General features: G+C 31.9%; 1 protein-coding gene across 4 annotated transcripts in view; it reads right to left on the bottom strand.

The window, feature by feature from the left end:
* The window catches only part of LOC149902820 (uncharacterized), a 44,866-nt gene that overhangs the window by 2,878 nt on the left and 23,227 nt on the right, over positions 1–18,761 (bottom strand). Inside the window, exons 1-3 of one of the 4 annotated variants that reach the window (XM_090109317.1) lie at positions 14,125–14,323; positions 1,583–1,923; positions 209–426 (exon numbers count right to left, since the gene is read on the bottom strand). In XM_090109317.1, the coding sequence (XP_089965443.1) occupies positions 209–426; positions 1,583–1,802 (438 nt within the window). In that variant the 5' untranslated portion in view covers positions 1,803–1,923; positions 14,125–14,323. Of the gene's footprint in view, positions 1–208; positions 427–1,582; positions 2,845–14,124; positions 14,324–18,761 lie in introns of those variants that run through there. The other 3 variants (XM_090109319.1, XM_090109318.1, XM_090109320.1) reach the window with 3 other exon arrangements.

The following is an 18,761-nucleotide window of genomic DNA, read 5'->3' as shown; positions in this document are numbered from 1 at the left end:
GACACAATAGATTTTCTATTGTGTCTGTGATTCCGAGGACTGATGGATTAAACCTATCTAGATTTCTAAATTCTTAAATGCAAATGCAAATTTTTAAATCCTGAATCCAAATGATGTGTAATGTGGTATTAACGTAGCGAATAAACTCAATCCATACGACACTAAATAATTAATCGACAGTATAAAAAATCAATTTCGCTGCGCTTACCGGCACACCATCAGGCAGGAACCGATCGAGGGCATGTGCTGGTATCACGAAGCAGTCTCTCTCGAGGGTTGCCAAGGAGACTGGCTCCGTTCTCCTGCGCTCCGTGGTTGCCGGCCGCTCCCACCGCAGCAGGGACACCGAAGGCTCCCTGGTGACCAGCGGCTGCGGCGGCTCCAGCTCTGGCCCCGTTCCACCACCGAGTACTGGACCACATCGTTCTGGAATACGTTTAATGTTAAATGTTAATATTAAACTTTTCTCATATTCTTCTTTTTAAAAAAATCAATCAATCACATTTCCCACTGCAGACTGTAGAGATAAAGGTTTTAGGGCGATATCGACCACGCTGGGAAAATACTGGATTGCAACAGTCGTTGTTGAAAGTTTTGGGTAATGGATATGCCACTTTCAAGACGATAGATAGCGAAGTTAAAATCAAATACGAGAATATTAAGTGTGAAGAATCAATGAGAAAAACCAATATTGAAATCATTGTATATATAATAGGTAGGTATACATTAAACATACATCATACAACTTATTCAAATTGATGTGCGACTGAAATACATGTAGGCTATGTTTTACAGCAGATAATATATAGATGCATGCTACTTATCCATATTTAATAGATGAGCCTGCTCACGCATTTTTAAGACATTGAATAACTCATAGGTTTAAAATAAAACTAAAAGATCTATATTATAAGACCTAGCATTTAGTTTTTAGGCATTCCTATGTGTAAATCGACAATACGTGTTTACGGTGTTTTATTTGAACGCGACACGATAAATACAAATTTAGGCGCGACTCATTAAAACACACCTCAATTAATAGCCTAGATTCTTTTAGGCTTTATTTGCACATTTTTTTTAATTAAGCGTATTAAGGGAACATAAGAAACAATTCCTCATTTGATTATGTTAGCACTTTGCAGGAATTCATTATTTTTAACGTGAGCCATAAGAAATATATTACAAAACTGAAGTAAAATTGTTGTTGGCAAACAAAACAAAAGTTAGATACACATACGATAATAACACGTTTGTCAGTCTGCCACGATTACACCATGCGTAAACATCCATCCGGGAACCGCCAATGTGATCAAGTATTTATAGACAGTTTGAACCAGTCAGGTTATTAATGTTTTCCATTAAGGTCGAAGTCTTCCAAACCAAAGATGTTTTAGTTACTTGAAAGAGCAATAGAAAATTTTACTCAAATATTTCTAGTATCGAGTAATAGAATAGAGAGTTCATTTTAAAAATAAGATTCAAAAGAATGTTACCTAGGAAGTGTTTGAAAATAAACAAGAACAAACTTACGGAACCCAACACTGAACACACGTACTCACTAATTTGGAACTACGATCCTTACTTCCAGAGTTACCTGAGCCATCGTTGTACTGTGTACTGGCCCTTGGCGCGGAGAAGAACAGATGTGTTCTGTAATGATGTTCCTCCATGCATGAGAAGCGGTCACGATCCCTGCGTTTCGCGTTCCTGCCCGCTCCCAAAGCTCCTTTCGCCTTCCCCCCACCCCCTCCCCCCGAAACTGTCTTTTCAGTGCTGAAGTTCTTCCGAAACATCAAATTCATCTTGGACGCTTGCCACAACCGTCTCGTTCACACTTATTTACGTTAGGTTTGTTAATTAGTCTAATGTAGCCAAGAATTAATCGACTACATTCAGCGCAGTTCCGTTCAGTTGCATTCGTTTCTGGTTTAGTATAAACTTTATGGTGAGACTTACTGGACGTTTTGAAAATGTTTCAGCAAACTTTGCTCTATTGACATGCATAAAACATTTAAATTAATTCAGGTAATATTTCTATTGTTAATATAAATTTATTAATATATTCGTTTGAATAGCAAAATCGAGGATGCGAGATAGATATAGAATAAATTCTTATATGAGTTACTTATATGCTGTAATAATTGTATAATTTTTGTAAACTAGCATGAATACTTTTTGTTTAAAAATAACCTTAACGACTACACGCGATAATTATAGAAGAGGAGTGGTATGTCATATAAGGTCACTGCAAATTTCATTAAATATTAAATCTTAAAATCGATTGTACATTGTAGAGTTTGTTTGAGGTAGAATTTTTTTTGTACTTCACGTGTCAATTGCCTGTCCCTTAAAATAGTTCCATGGGAAGGTTTCAAGAATTTTTTTTTTTTAACATTTATTTTATTTCGTTATAAGTAATGATTATACTAATCGTCGACGGGGAAAACATAGAACTGACGTAGACGAAGTTGTGAACTATCATGTACTTAGGTAATTAATACTATAGTCGTACATATTTGATATTTACTATCTGTTATATTAAACAGTAAACTCATACAAGATATTTCAATTATCTACAGAAACATCAAGATGAGAATTTTTTTATACGGACCCAATAACGACTATCATTTTAAATTACATTTTAAAATCTCGTATGAAATAAATGATATTTGAAATAGACTGTTTCTTAATGGCATATAATAGAGTTATTCCGAAATGTTTAGCTGAAAACATTTGAGATTCAATAAACATAAAAGCTTCACAAGAAGTGGGTACTAAAGTTTCCACAGACCGCTTTACTACTGATATAAGACACAAACTTGAGCGTTCTGTTTTATTTGAGTTGGTTCTTTTGTAGCTTCTAAATTGTTGTTATTGCCGAAAACGAAAGAAATCGAAACGAAAGTGTTATTTTTCGTCGCAAATACAATATAAATGAGATCTTAAAAGGGCTTTAGACATGCTCTACATTTTAAAGTCGCATATTATTTGATACGCCGGTTTTTTATACATATATATAATCAAATCTTAACGATCTTACTTATCTTACTTATCTTAATCTATCGAAGAACTTGGAAAGAAGAGACAAGAAAATAGGTCTGTTTCAGGTTTCTTATTCAATGTTCAGTTTCTAATTACATATTAAGTACCTCTAGTAATAAAGAATTTTCTGGTACCTAAATATAATGAAACTATTATCGCTTGGGCGTTTGATTTACGCCCGTGAGTAACTAGTTAACTCGAAAGCTCATAAAATGCTCGATTTACAACAAAACGTCGGACATTTATTGTGAAATTAGCAACAGATATATTTGGTACGAGATCAGAAACATAATCAGTATCATAGAGTAATATAATATATACGGGTAATCAGTATTCAGTACTACATTAGTAGGTACCTCTACTAGTATCTACTTATGAAGACATTTGTCCTTCTTTTAATAAAACTTGCCTTTATATTTTTTACGAATAAATTTTTTCTTTAAAATTCGTTTGCAAAAGTAAGGTCTTCCTAGGTATATTCCATGTATTCTACCTATTCTGTACAAGTGATTTATCTAAGGTAGGTATTATTCCATCCATTATACATATGTTTTTCAATTAAATATATATATATTTATATATTTTTATATATTATATATATATATATATATATATAGGTATGTACACATTTTGTTTAACCAAAATGCAAAAGAGCATTATAAATTGAAATGTTAACTGATTCTAAGCGATGCAGCCTTGGTAAGCTTTCACATATATTATTACATGTTTAGATAACCATCAAGCTTTACTAGAATTTCCAACACGGTACTGATAAGGCTGTGATTGTAACAGTTTATGGGTAGCGATTATAATTAATTATTACATTTAATAATTACTGCCACAATTAAGATATTTTATGGGAAAATTACATAAAAATCTTATAAAAATATGATCTTGGTAAAATCCTAAAATATCAAAGATTTACTATTTTATAATGACTTGTTACTAGTAAGCTGATGATGTTTTAATATTATCAAAGTAGGATTATTCACAAGCTGACTGTGTAGAAGAAGCTTTATGTATTTAATATACGAGTGGCATGTGTAACTGTCATTAGTCAAGTGTGGTTTGGGATACTACCTTAATACATGTCTGTGGATACTACGAAAAGTCCCATCTGTTGTAATGGTAGATAATATTATTTACTGTGCATTCACTACTTTAGAAACAGTTTTTAGATTTTCATTTGTTATTTTCGTAATTACCTATATGAAGTTATTTAATTAAAACAAAGGTAATGAGACATAAATTAAAATATTAGGTAATTAAATTAGAAGCTATTGTCGACGACATCATTTAGGTCTGTGTCACAAAGGCAGTTTGAATTAATGGAGATAAAAGGCCAATAATTGTCTCCGTAGATTTCTCAACATTGAAAAGTTCAACTCTGATTGAATTTTAATTATTGTCTATTTTTTCTTGTGTGATGCAAAATTTTAATTATAGTCAGTCTTTATTTGACTTATTATAAACATATAATCTCGCATAGTTATGTTAATAAGTTTGTTTAAAATTTAGAGGTGAATCGCATCGAAATTATAACCCCTGAACACTTAAATGAAAATACATAGATACTGTACGTTAGCATTCTATGAGCCCCATGCGAGCTTTTATGTTATGTCTAAGAATATGCTACAAATAATTACGTTCCAACAATCTATTGTATATTTCTTCCGTTTACAGAAATTCTCCAGCTCATTTTAAGAGTTGTTTCACAGGAAATAGATCCTAGAACTAAGAGTTGGAGAATAATTTGACTTTTACCTACATACGAATTATGAATGACTTCTCTATATGCCCTTTCACCCCAGCCAGAGTAGAGACGTATTCAATTGTTGGTTGGTTGCAAAAACTGGTTTTAAATATGATTAAATATTAAATTATTATTACACGTTCACCATGTGTTGTAAGTTAGACACTTAACCTGTATATTTCCGAACTTCCCTGTTAAAAGTTTTCGGTTTATATTCCCAACTTCCCTGTTAACCTTCTATAGTTCTGGGTATGGACCTTGACAGTATAGTATTATATTATATTATGTGTTGATAATGTCAACCAGTCAACACGTGTACGTGTAGGACTGGCAGATGTTACGTCAATTTACTAATACCCATATCAAACTGTCAGTTAGCAGGGTATGAATATGGTATGAATACATTTCAGTGACTTTATTGATTAATTATAGATTGTAACTCCTTAAGTAACGCAATTCATATCAATTTTTAATCATTTGAATTGAATTATATGTTGAACTTTTAAATTACCACATTTTTAGTTATTTTTCATTTTATACAAACCAAAGTCTTGTAATAATTAAGTTTAAAATACACCACTGCCACCATCGACATCTCTACAAATTGGTCGCACCACCAAATTTAAATGATAAAAATTAAAAATGTCTTATTTGAGAAGATGGTTGAGTTAACACATATAAATCTTACGATAGTATTAAGTAGACAGCCAGCTGAGTCAGATACATAAGATCGAAGGCGCCCGCGTAAATTTACTGGAAACTGATAACGCTGATAATGCCTTCTAGCCGCGAGATGATAAATTAAAACGTGCTTACAAATGTATTCCGTATTTCATACTACGCTCCCATTCGTTATTTATTCATCAGATCTAAAATATTTTAATATCGTTTTCTTGTATATTAATAAAAATATGAATATTATTATATCTCGTAGTTGTTATTTATTTTTAAATGGTAGATCCATTTATTAAATATTATTACTACTGCAGCCTAAAAATAATTTATTCCATATAATTGTAAGCTTGCAATATTTTGCAGACTACATTTTGTTTCTAACTTAACTATATAGCTCTACCACGTGACACGTCGTTGCCTACTATACAGATATGGTCAATATTTACTTCTACGAGTTTTCGTAGCAGCGTAGACTTAACGGTCTGTAGGCGTCATTGTTTGATATATATATTTTGTTACAGTTAAAACTGTATATATATGGTAAACCATATATCTTGAGCACTTACATTGATTTGTCTCTATGAAATAACAAGGACTTTTGTTATTGTAATTGTAACCATAATATATTCATAGTGTACTGTACGTAGATGGAATTGGCTAGAGTCCAACATAAGGCCATTGTTTACGTTTGAATAAACATGTAAGTTATGAAACCTTATGTCTGCATTAGCAAACTGTCTTGTATCTTATCCATGGAGAAGAGGTTTGATTATGTAGGAGTTATATCACATTTTAGATTTCAACACTCAAACTAAGGCGTTAAATAACATTGCAAAATGATTTTTTAAAAGGTAAGAAAATGCTTTCTCATTATAAAATGACCTCATTAGTTGGGGAGATGAAAGAAGTCCTGTATAATTACTCATTAAAACACAGTCACTGCTTAAATACTCATTAATAATTTTACCTAGTTTAAATGTAGATTTATTAAAGGTATCTATAATATATTATAGTAATAAGGAACGACGTATGTTTAATAAGGTTGGTATGTAAATATTATGATCCCTCGCGATATTGACTCATTTACATTTTTAATGATATAATATTATCATGAAAATACATTATCCAAAAGAGATATTGTAATAATAATTGTGCCGCAATATTTTAAAATATGGCGGCACAATTAATAATAACTACAATTAATATATTTTTTTTTTATGCTATAGGATAGCAAACGAGCAGACGCGTCGCCTGTTGTTAAGCGATACACGCCGCCCATAAGCATCCACTCCACTGGGAAGTGGATGTGTTGCTATCCTCAAAGGGATTTGGAAGGAGTTAGGTAGAAGGGGCGAGGATGGGAGGGAATGAGGATAGGGAAGGAGAGGATGGGTTGGGGATGGGAAGGGATGTGGGCCTCCGGAGTCCGGACCCCTCACTCACCGAACGGAACGCGACAGTAAACTGTCACTATGGCGCCGATAAAATAAATAATATTATAAATATTTATAGGCATTCGAAACTGCAAAACATGATTTTTATAAAACTAGAAAAACGTAGCTCAATATAGCCAAAAATTGTCAAATGTAAAGTAAGATATTAACGTAAACGATTTCTGTGAAGCGACACAAATTGTCATCAGATGGTCCACACGTCAGGTTTTGGAAAGCTTCCAAATGCATGAGAACATATCAAAACTGATATATACGAGAGTATTCATGTTAGATGATATGTGTTGAAAACCATTATTATGTATTTGCACGCAAAAGCCATTTTACAACTACATATTATTATATTTAAATGTCTCTGACCATGCGAGTGTGACCATGATTATTATTATAAAGGATTGGTACTCGTACCTACTGCCAAGGAGAAGTTGGAATTTTACGAGTGTAAGATCTTATTCTGGAATATCAACTACACATTGGTTCTTACTGGTTGAAGACTGATCGTAAATAACAAGGCAAAGTTAAATTGAAAAGGTAATGAGGAAAAATCCAGCAGGCTTCGCTCTGTCAACATACTCGTATATAAAATACATCCTATAATCTATTGCTGTTTATCAGTCTATAAATTCAGCTAGGTATAATTGAAGTGTTATACCGAGGTAATCTTGACGACGGTCTTGCTGACAGTCTCTTCAGCTTGAAATTAATGTTATATAGAATGTATCATAATTCTCGTAGAGTTTGCGGTACTTAAACGTGTTGACTTCATCAAAGTTTCAAGCCATTCGCTCACAAACGTACGTACGTAACAGATACGTTCACCAAATGTATAATTAGGAAATTATTCATGGCACTGTTGATAAAAGTATTTTTGTTTTGTAGAGTTAGTTAACTATATATTATTACGAAAAAACAGAAAGATTCCAAGGCCACGTTTTGATTTCTATCTAATGTGACATCTAGTAACAAAGTAATTTGTTTATCTCTAGATGTCTTATTAATTACCTACTTCTGAGTTCTGAGTAAGCGTATAAAGTGCTGTTGAGGCATTTATAGCCACTTTAAATTTCCATTTATTTTTTAGTTTCGAGATTGCATGATTCAAAAAAAGACCAATTAATTAAAGTAATATATTCATACAATGTTCAGTACTATAATAATTGCATAGAATCCGGTGTTGTATAGAATGAATACAAATTGATACAATAAAGGTACCGTAATGGCAACGGTAATGTTTCTGCATTAGCATATAATTTGTAAGACGTCCATGGCGACATTTCTTTAATTTTTCTCACTGAATTTCTTGACATCATTTGGAATATTGCCAGATATAGCGCTCAAAATACCTGTAATTTGTGCGTAAAGTCTACGAATCACGTATTCAGGTGCGATAACGTGGAATTGAAGTAATCATTCGATTTTACGTTCAGCATTAATCGCCCTAAAATATTTATTATGTATAATTTATAAAATGCTATAAAAGCGATATTTTCAGGGAGAAAATAAATTGGTTCTTTTTGTCTGTAAAATTTATTCCTTTGCCATCAAAAATGTATACGATGTAAATGAAATATAACTACAGTACTGTATCGATCTATATAACTTAATAATAAAATAGGGTGCTGGTAAATGTCAACATATTTTTCAACATTATGGGTAGGTAGCGGTAGTAAAAACAAAACTACAATAACTACATTTTTATGCGCATCCAAATGGGCTTGGCACGAGCGGATTTCCGGATTGCGTTCATTAATTTTGACCAACCCTATTTAGATAAGCTATGTGATTAAAGTAATCGTGTGGAACCTATTCCACGCACAAATGTTTATTAAAATATTCGCATGCATGAAAGGATAAAAACGCTCGTAGAATCGTTTTAAATTTTCCTTTGCTCTTTCAGATCACTACAAAATTCTACCTAAATGAAATTACTTAGTCATATTTGCCACAATAGTTTTATTTCTTACTCTATAAATTTCCTAATCTAATAAAACATGACTTCAATGTAAATTTGTACGGCTGTTTAACACAATACAATGTTTTATTCGTAAGATTGCGAAGGGCTACGGTTGTGGCCCACTTTAACACCATTGCAATCCCAAGGACGTCTATTATCGCAAGGCACGGGCCATGGTCACAAAGTTACATCGGAAATTCGACGCTTTTTAGGACATTTCGCCCAAGGACCAAGTAGGTATATTGTTCAACATTATTGCTATGTAGTGACTTGTAATCTACAAAACTATATGCTCATATTATTATATTATGTACTTGTTTTGGTTGTAATAAGATGTAAAAATACATATTATGTGCCTACAAACATATTATTCTGTATCTATTAATACGTCTCTCTAGAAGGCTGAAAATAATAGTAAAATTCCTGCATGGTTCCATCAAGCAATTATTTATTTAATAAAACTTATTTGTGTGAAATTAATTTAATTTGCTGTCGTTGAAAAAAGTTTGAAATTTGATTGGTTTGCAAACTTTCAAGTGTAACCTAGTTTCCTTAAAGTTCGAAAAAATATTTTTTATCAAGCACGTTTTTTTTCATAACTTTTCAATCAACATTTTTATGTTTGTAATAATCTTAAAGTTAAATGGAAAACGAAACGTGAATTTTGATAACCATGAAGTAAATTGTAAAATTTGATCAATTATTGTAACAAGTTTTGCTATTTTGTTTGTTTAGTTATCCTCAAAAACTAATGACTGATTTTAAATTCTGAATAAGTAATAGATAGGCTCTATTTTATTTTAATTTAAATCAACTCAAGAAGATGCATTATGCAATATTGTATTACCTACCTACGTTCATTTTAGCCTTTTAGGTACTTAGGTAGGTACAAGGTAGTATATTTATTTGGTTTTTGGAGTCTTTATTTCTTTAAGCTTGCTTTAAGCAGTACAAAAACTTTGATTGACGTATCAAAAACAATGGGACTTAGAAGTAAGTTTTATCATGTTTTATGTAAATCTCTTTGTTTTTTCGAAGCCGACGATCAAGCATAAGACCTTCACCTTCTTATCAAAAACAATTCTGTTTTATTTCACATCAAACATTTGTAATATTTTATGGTATCATCAGGACATTATTAGTACGATATATTATTATTGTTTTTACCTAACAAAGTCATTGTTATATTTTTAAACGTTATAACCTCAAAATAAAAACGTTTTGCTACATGTTCAAATGTGTTAAAAAAATATGCTTTATTTTAAGCTTTATGAGTAGTTTTTATTACTAAAAAGAATCTGAAATTGAGCAGCACATAACACCTATGAAAACAGACTCCATATTATAATGTGCAATTAGTTACGGTATATCCTTGTCGAAAATGTGCGTAGTTTATTTACAGTTTTCAAGTTTCAACGTTTTGGTTCACCATACAGATACATCGTTGTTAATTTAACATTAATCAATAATATTAATGATTTTGGCTTAACGTTCACGATTCACATCGATTTAGGTCAATTTGTGAGCATATTTGTTTTTGTCATCAAAGAATCTTGAAAATTTGTGCCAGACATATTACCTTTTAAAAAAAATTGCGGCTACACTCCATTTTTTATTGCTGCTCAGCTGCGATTTGTCGTAGTATGACATTCAAACTTTCTTCGATAAATGGACTGGTCTCTTCGACACACAAGCTTTATATTCATAGAATAATAATCTTCAATAAACTAAATTTAAATACATACAAAGTAACAAAATGTTCATAAAGTGCATAATCTTCTACAACAAACTGTTTAATATAGCTAATGGTAAATTTTGGATTGCAAGTCACGTGCGAACGCTTGCTATGAATTCCTTCCTTGGTATTCTGAACTGTTAAAAGTTTTACATCATGTTAACTGCAAATAGACGATACACAACCATGAATAAATTATGAAGGGCTCATGTAGCTTTTTTAGTTTAACACTAGTTATCAAGCTTAGAAATTGATGTGTCTACGGTCAATACTGTTAACTATATAAAAACGGTGGTATGTTATTCATTTTCATTGCAGACAAGACAAATAAAATAGCAATAGGTAGGAAGGTACGTATCTTAACAGATATAGACAATAATTTCATTTTAATATTGGTTTGGAAACAATTACTCATTATAGGTATTATGTAGGTAGAATCTACGTGTACGTTACGTCTACATAATAATAAATTTAAATAAAGATATTTTCTTGTTTTCGTCATTTTGTATAAAGAAACAATTTAACTACCTCCTGACTAGCATTTGTAATAAGAAAATTATTCTTCACAATTGTATCTGGGGGCACGGTAGTGCCCCCGCCAAGACGAGCCAAGCGAACGAAACGCACGGGCACTACCTACCTTTTCTCGAAGCGCTTCGACGTTTTTTTGAACCCTCATAACTTGGGTTTGGATTATGCTAGATCAACAAAATTTTCGGGATATATTGTCAATAGCGGACTTATTGAACATATTAAGTTTTAATTACATTAGCTTTTATACTTCAGATTTTATTTATATCTAAAAAACGCTAATTTCGTCACTGACTCACTGATGATCATCAAAATTCTTAAGGTATTTCCTAATGTCCTAGAAAGCTGAAATTTTGTATGTAAGCTAGTATTAGCACACAAACAACAAAAAAATTATAAAACTTGTAACTTTCATCCCCCAACCCCTTAAACTAGGGGATGGGAGTTTGTATGAGGCCTGTAATTTTAAATTAAATTTTGATGACGCTAGAGGTCTAATCTAATAATCTAAAACTTGGTTTCCCTAGATATATATATGTATAGGTACTCCTTGTTAAAAAAAAATAACTAACTTACAAAAAGAAATGAAATCCCACCAAAAACATTTTCATGTAAAATGTTGCCAAGACGAACCCATATGACTCGCACTGTCAAAAAGTTATCAGATCTCATGTAGAGCCAAGCTTCTAACACTACACGCCCTAACTCTACAAGGCCTAACTTCACAAACTCTACACCTTAGTCAAAATATGTGGCTTGGCCGTTCGTTACTACAAGAACTATTGTATAACACAAAAGTAATGAACAGTGAATTAATTTTTCACCTTACGCCGATGTGAATGTAGCGAAATGGCCAAGCCACATATTTTGACTAAGGTGTAGAGTTTGTGAAGTTAGGCCTTGTAGAGCTAGGGCGTGTAGTGTTAGAAGCTTGGCTCTACATGAGATCTGATAACTTTTTGACAGTGCGAGTCATATGGGTTCGTCTTGGCAACATTTTACATGAAAATGTTTTTGGTGGGATATGTTTTTCATCAATAAATCACAAACTGTTTACACAGCGGTAGATTGAAAACAACAACTAGGTACGAGATTTATTTGGTCTGTCAACTCTATAAAATAGAGTAAATTTTGTAAAGCGATTTCTAAAATAAGCTTACATTTTAAAATTATTCTTATATCAATTATAGCCATGAAAACTCGTACCAATTATGGCATGTAAAGCTTAGCTACGAATATTATTATCTATTTGTCGTAGCAATCAGGTAAGCTGTAGTAAACATTATATTATATTATTCCATCGATTTACTATTGCTGAATAAAACAAATTCATTGTTCCGATGTAAAAGTCAATTTCTGTATATGAAAATCGACTGAGTCAATACAAATGACCTTTTTTTTCATATTTCATACTCGATTTAGCATCTAACCGCCCACAAAAGGTTAGCCGTGTTGTACCTCAATTCCATAATGTAACAATTAACTAGTGTAAGAAAAGCAATGTAATATTTCTATCATTATATTAGTAATTCTACGAAATCAAATATACTTTTCGTGACATAGTAATATAAATTATGATCATATATTTAATGATAATATTGTACAAAATAATAACCGAATAAAGCTCTGTATCTTTGACCTTTGACCAAGTCTCATACAGCTCTATGAAAGGAAATGGAAAAGTTGATGAGTGTTTCAATGCGTTCATATCATGCGAATATTTGTTAGTAAATCTCAACTATGAAAGTATACATGTCTAACCCTATATATATCATATTGCCTTTTCCAATATAATTGTTCATTCTTAAAGTATTGTAATCCAATGGTTTCTTATCGTAATGAATCTGCACCTGACATCGATATCGCCCAGCTTTTATTATAAATAGTTCTATTTTTACGAAGTTAAATGGAGGCAAATTGGAGCCAAAAGCTTGTCAGTGACCGTTTGAATATATTCGAAATATATTTTATCCAGGAATAAACGCCACTTGGCCGCTTTACTGGTAAATAAATCAGCTGACGAATATCACATTGTGTTTCTTATTCAATTTGTTTTTGATGTACGCAAGTGTCCGCGGTCACGCTCAAAATATTCTTGTAGTAAAAGTTTTAAATCTATTCATATATAAACGTGACGTTTTAAAAATCTTAGAAGACAACAAACTGAAGTTATCGTATTTTCGACTCGTTTCTAAACCCCTTTTTCAAATCATCAAGGTTCTGAGATTAAAGAAAAGCGTGTTCAATGAACATGAAATGTGAACAATAATGAGCTTTTTATTCAGGACACAGATTGTTAGGAATGTATTTAAATATTTCAGCAAGAAAAATAGGTTAATTATATCCATAGAATATTTACTTAGATCAAATTATATTATTTAAATTATTTCATATATTTATAGCGAACCAAATTATCATTGGAGATTTAGTTTTTACATGTACACATTTCCAGTGTTAACCGTTTAGCTAAGGAACCCTAAAAAATACAGAACACAATGCGTGCGAATTTAGCTCTCACATGGCTTGGTTTTATCTTTGCTCTTGAGAAGGGGAAATTTCATAATGTGCATGTTTCAAATTCAAGTTTAAAAGGTATTTAACCCACATTCTTATGAATAGAAAGAAGTTTTATCACTGCTTTTATTATAGCTCGTATAACATATTATATCTCAAACTCAAGGTTTTATTAGAAATTCAGAATCGTTATAATTATCTTTATTAAGGTTATACTACTCATTTATTATTAACCCTATAAAAGCTTACGTTCACCACACTATTATAAGAACCATATTATAATGGGTTTTATAACGATAAAATAATAATCAATTAATTATTAATAAAAGTTTACCATAGAAGGTTTTAAAAAATTAAACTTATTAAGATACTTATTACTTAAAAAAAATCGCAAAATTAGCAATTACTACTAATTTATTTACTATAAGTACTATTGATAAACTTTTCTCCTTATCCACGTAAATCTCACCATAACAACTATTTGCATCACTTTACACTTTCCATATTTTATTGCATTATTTAAAAAAAAAACAAATTATTTTCAGTCAAGTCATTGTTACACTAAAATCGCGCGCTTTTCAATTCGAATTCGATAGATAAAAAATGTAACCACAGATAAACAATGTTTCGGAACTTTTTATTGATACGCGAGAGACGTTTGCGTGTCGCGATCGTTTGCCGACTGAAGTCTGCTGAAGCGTTTTCACGGTGCCGGTGGTCGAATACTGCTGGTCACTCATGGTGTATATCGATGATTTCGATCGTGATAAACGTGGTAAAGAGGTCAGGGTTTAACTTGAATCGTAGATCAATGAGTTTGGCGCCTAATTGATATCTAAATCGTTGTTTACCTTTAATCAATTGTGGTTAAATCCTTTATCGAAACAATGTTATTTAAATGTATCTAGGATCTATTGCTTCGTGATGATGGTGTGATGTGTTTTAATATTATTAATTAAAATGATAAGTATCAATTTATTCAATTAAATTTATTACTTATTTAAAATTTAAGAAAGTACGTGGTAGAACTCAGTAGTACAGCTTTGCAATACAGATACCTACTATTTTGAAGCATTTTATTATTTACTAGCCGCTCCGCGCGGTTTCACCCCCGTGGCTCCTCTCCTGTTGGTCGTAGCGTGATCGTATATATAGCCTATAGCCTTCCTCGATAAATGAGCTATCTAACACCGAAAGAATTTTTCAAATCGGACCAGTAGTTCCCGAGATTAGCGCGTTCAAACAAACAAACAAACAAACAAACAAACTCTTCAGCTTTATAATATTAGTATAGATTTATGTCGGGGGACTTAATCCAAAACAAACATCATTTCTCACTTTCAGGAAACACATACAATATAAAGTCTTGTATTGTCTTGGACTATAAAACTGTCATATTGACCCAACGAAGCACAATTTACGGTCGTTTCTTTTTAATGTAGGAGCAGTTTTATTTCACAATTTAAAAGGTTTTGACCAACTTCGACGGAGAATGGTGAATATTTTCATAATTTTAACAATTGACCGTAATTTTGTATTTTTTGCAAAGAGTAGATAACTTCGTAGAGAGATAAGCCAGCCGTTCATTAGAAAATTATTTATATACTACTATAACAATCATTTAAATACATATACTAACATTTTTATGAATGCCCATACGTACCTAATTATTAAATTGCTGTCCATCTGTCCGCCATCGTAGCACACTTACCTAAGCATCTACGCGAAGGACATGTCTCTACGAGGCATGTTTCATTGTACTTGGCTTGACCTTCGCTGGACGACTGGAATGTCTTTAATTATCACTACATAGTATAAAACAAAGTCGCTTTCCCTGTCCCTATGTCCCTATGTCCCTTTGTACGCTTAAATCTTTGAAACTACGCAACGGATTTTGATGCGGTTTTTTTTAATAGATAGAGTGATTCAAGAGGAAGGTTTATATGTATAATAAGATCCATTAAGTAGTGGAGAAGTACTGTTATTTTTGAGGTTTCTAATGTGATGTCGTAAAAAATTACATTTATTCCGCTTACATTGCAAACGCAGGCTGAACCCTACGAGTTTTATCAAAATAATGTACTAAGTATTATACACATTGAAAAGGTCTACAGAAAAGTCCGCGATGGTATATGTCTATCTCTTATGGATAACCCACTATAACTTTTTTTTGTCATTTACTTTTTACGACAAATAATGGCTAATTTTCGAAGCGATTTTAACCAATACAGCATTAATCCTTAAGCAATTAAATACCATGGATACATTGTTCATTTAATATAGATCTATATGGCCCTTTACACCGCATGATTTAAGTGAATATTTTCGAAGATATTACAGATTTAAAAATTGCGGGACGTAGCGTTTGCGGCCGCCCGGCTATGTATTTTATACCCGTGCGAATTGCGATGCCGGAGCGGGCCGCTATATTTTTATACCTATACAACGTTCACAATTTTTCTGTAGTGTATTTAGTATCAGCATTGCACCCGTGCGAAGCCGGGGCGGGTCGCTAGTATTGAATAAATGAAAAGACATTGAATATTTTTAAGAGCACATAATAGAATGACAACAAAAACGTTAAAAAAAATGATTATTTATTTATTATTTATTTATTTATTTCTAATGTATCTCTATGATTATGAAATGTTTTTTTATTATAAACTTTTATGTAATAATTTATGTTAATTCTTAGATCGTGCTAAAAAGAACTATAAAAAGCTTCTCTATTCAGTCTTGTTTTATTTTATTCTATTTTTTTCCTTTAAATTCATCGTATTTTTCCTAATATCTATTAAAATATTCCCTTCATTCCGTGTGACGCACGTTTCATAACACATATAAATGCCATTTCTTGATTTAGGAAAGCTTCTGAACTGATCTTTTGAAATCGAAAAAGACTAAAATTTAACAGGAAGATAAATGACAATTCACAGAAGGAAATAAAGATATGATATCCCGATAGGAATATATCGACAGAGAATTATTGATGTGATAACCGGGCATTTCCATCGCGTATTAAGAATAGAAGAAAGCTGAAACCTTTCTAAGCCACGACCAACTTTTATTCTCAAACCTAAAGAAAGTCATATAATATTATGAACAACTTTGAAATCTTCTGACCGTCACAAATATAGCAAAAAGACCAGCTTTTAAGCACTTATACCTAATGTTTGTTGTTCTCCGCGAAAGTACTAAAACAATAATATTTCCATCTGGTTTTTGCATTAAGAATAAAGACTGGCGCTTATCCAATAATCCTTGTTCTATTTAAATACAGGTCCCGACTTTGTTTCACTTTCATTATATATTTTTTAGTTGATGTACTTGTTATTAAATAAGTTTCCAGTGGGATTATGTTTTACTATTTTATAAATTGATCCTAAGTTCCCTTTTATCGGCTCGGACATTAAGTGATTGGAAGCTCCTCGAAGAAATTTTTATGAGCAACTTGCAAATGTTTTACAAAATATGTGACCTAAACATATTGAACGAAATATGTGTACAGAAGCATATACTTAGCTATCGTTATTTTTCATTACAAAATAATATGATATTACGATAAGTGACGCATACAAAAGATGTTTAAAAAATGGTAGCGAATTAACTGTAAATTTGCTTTGGAAATTAGGGATGACCAACTGAAATACGCTAAACTTCAATATTATATTTCCACATTTTCCAACAGATCGAAATACAATAAATTATTTTTTTGTTCTTGGGCTGTTGTTAACGTTACGTAAGAAAATAAATGTTTTCAGTAAATCTAAAAAAAAAACTTCATTTCACAGGCGGTTTCATGTTTTCCTATTGTTTGTAGTAGTACAAGTAAATTATGATATTCTTGTACAAAACAACTAAATAATGCATTAAGGCATTATTATTAGGCACATATTATTAATTAATATATTACATTTTCGTAAACATGACGAAGTAAAGGCAAAGCGCCATCTCTATGAAAAGTATTCGTTTTTCATTTGCCTGTCCCTTAAATAAATTTTTGTTCAGTAAAAGCGCCATCTTTGGAGAAATCCTAGCAACAACCTCTAATAACCGTGTCCTGAAGAATGAAGTTTCAGTATGTTTGCTGTAGACAGCGCGCTTGAAAGAAAATGACTCTACATTATATGCAAGCTTGTATAATTACTATAGAAGTATAGAGGTTAAGCTTAGATACGATCCGCATTGCTGAAATGATTTAGATAAATGCTGACAAATGTATTTGTATTTTTGTCATCTGGTTTAAATTATATATGTCGCAGGTAAATTGTAATATTTCGCCGTTTACAAACGGTCGGCACAAACTCGGAACGGAACTCTACAAGATACCGAGAAGTATTAAATGTATCGTCAAGTTTTCACATTTACACAAAAATTAAGTATCTATTGACTTTCTACGATTTTATGAATCAGACTGTGATTCTATACAAACGCAGTATTTTGTAATACTGCAGTCTTTGGGGAGTCTCGATTCCCGGCCCAATCGCCCCAGCCTATTCATCCTGCATACCGGCAAACACTTCAATATTCCTAGTGCATTTCTATTCCTATTGCGGTCTTCAAAGACATCGTTATCTATACTTAATATTATAATCTATACTTAATATTATAAAGCTAAAGAGTTTGTTTGTTTGAATGCGCTAATCTCATGAACTACTAGTCAGAATTGAAACATTCTTTCGGCGTTAGATAGCCCATTTAATAAGGAAGGCTATAGGCTATATATCATCACGCTAAGACCAACAGGAGCGGGTAGCATTGCGGGTAAAACCGCGGGGCATAGCTAGTACGTAATATTATCATAGAAAGATAGTGAGTGATAAATCATCGGCACCATTGCGGTTTCGTTTTGTAGGGAAATAGTTTATCAATGTCCCGATAATAGACAATGCATCTGCGGTTCTGTTATATCAAAAAAGGCTAGGGAGGTCGAAGTTGTTTGGCACTGTATATTAATTTATTGAAATATACATTTTGTCGGTTTTTTATATAACTAGCAATATGATTATTTTTCTAATTTATTTTTTTAATTATTAAAGGTGATTAAAAATGTTTGGAAGATATTTACTGTAGGTAATAGAATATTAGAGTTAATAAATGCTCAAT

The sequence above is a fragment of the Colias eurytheme genome, chromosome 14 (genome assembly GCF_061535395.1).
Source record: "Colias eurytheme isolate Ceu_HAF_F1 chromosome 14, ilColEury1 Martin Lab GWU primary, whole genome shotgun sequence".
NCBI lineage: Eukaryota > Metazoa > Arthropoda > Insecta > Lepidoptera > Pieridae > Colias > Colias eurytheme.
The sequence above is the reverse complement of the archived record's forward strand: the minus strand, read 5'-3'. Positions and strand labels throughout refer to the sequence as shown.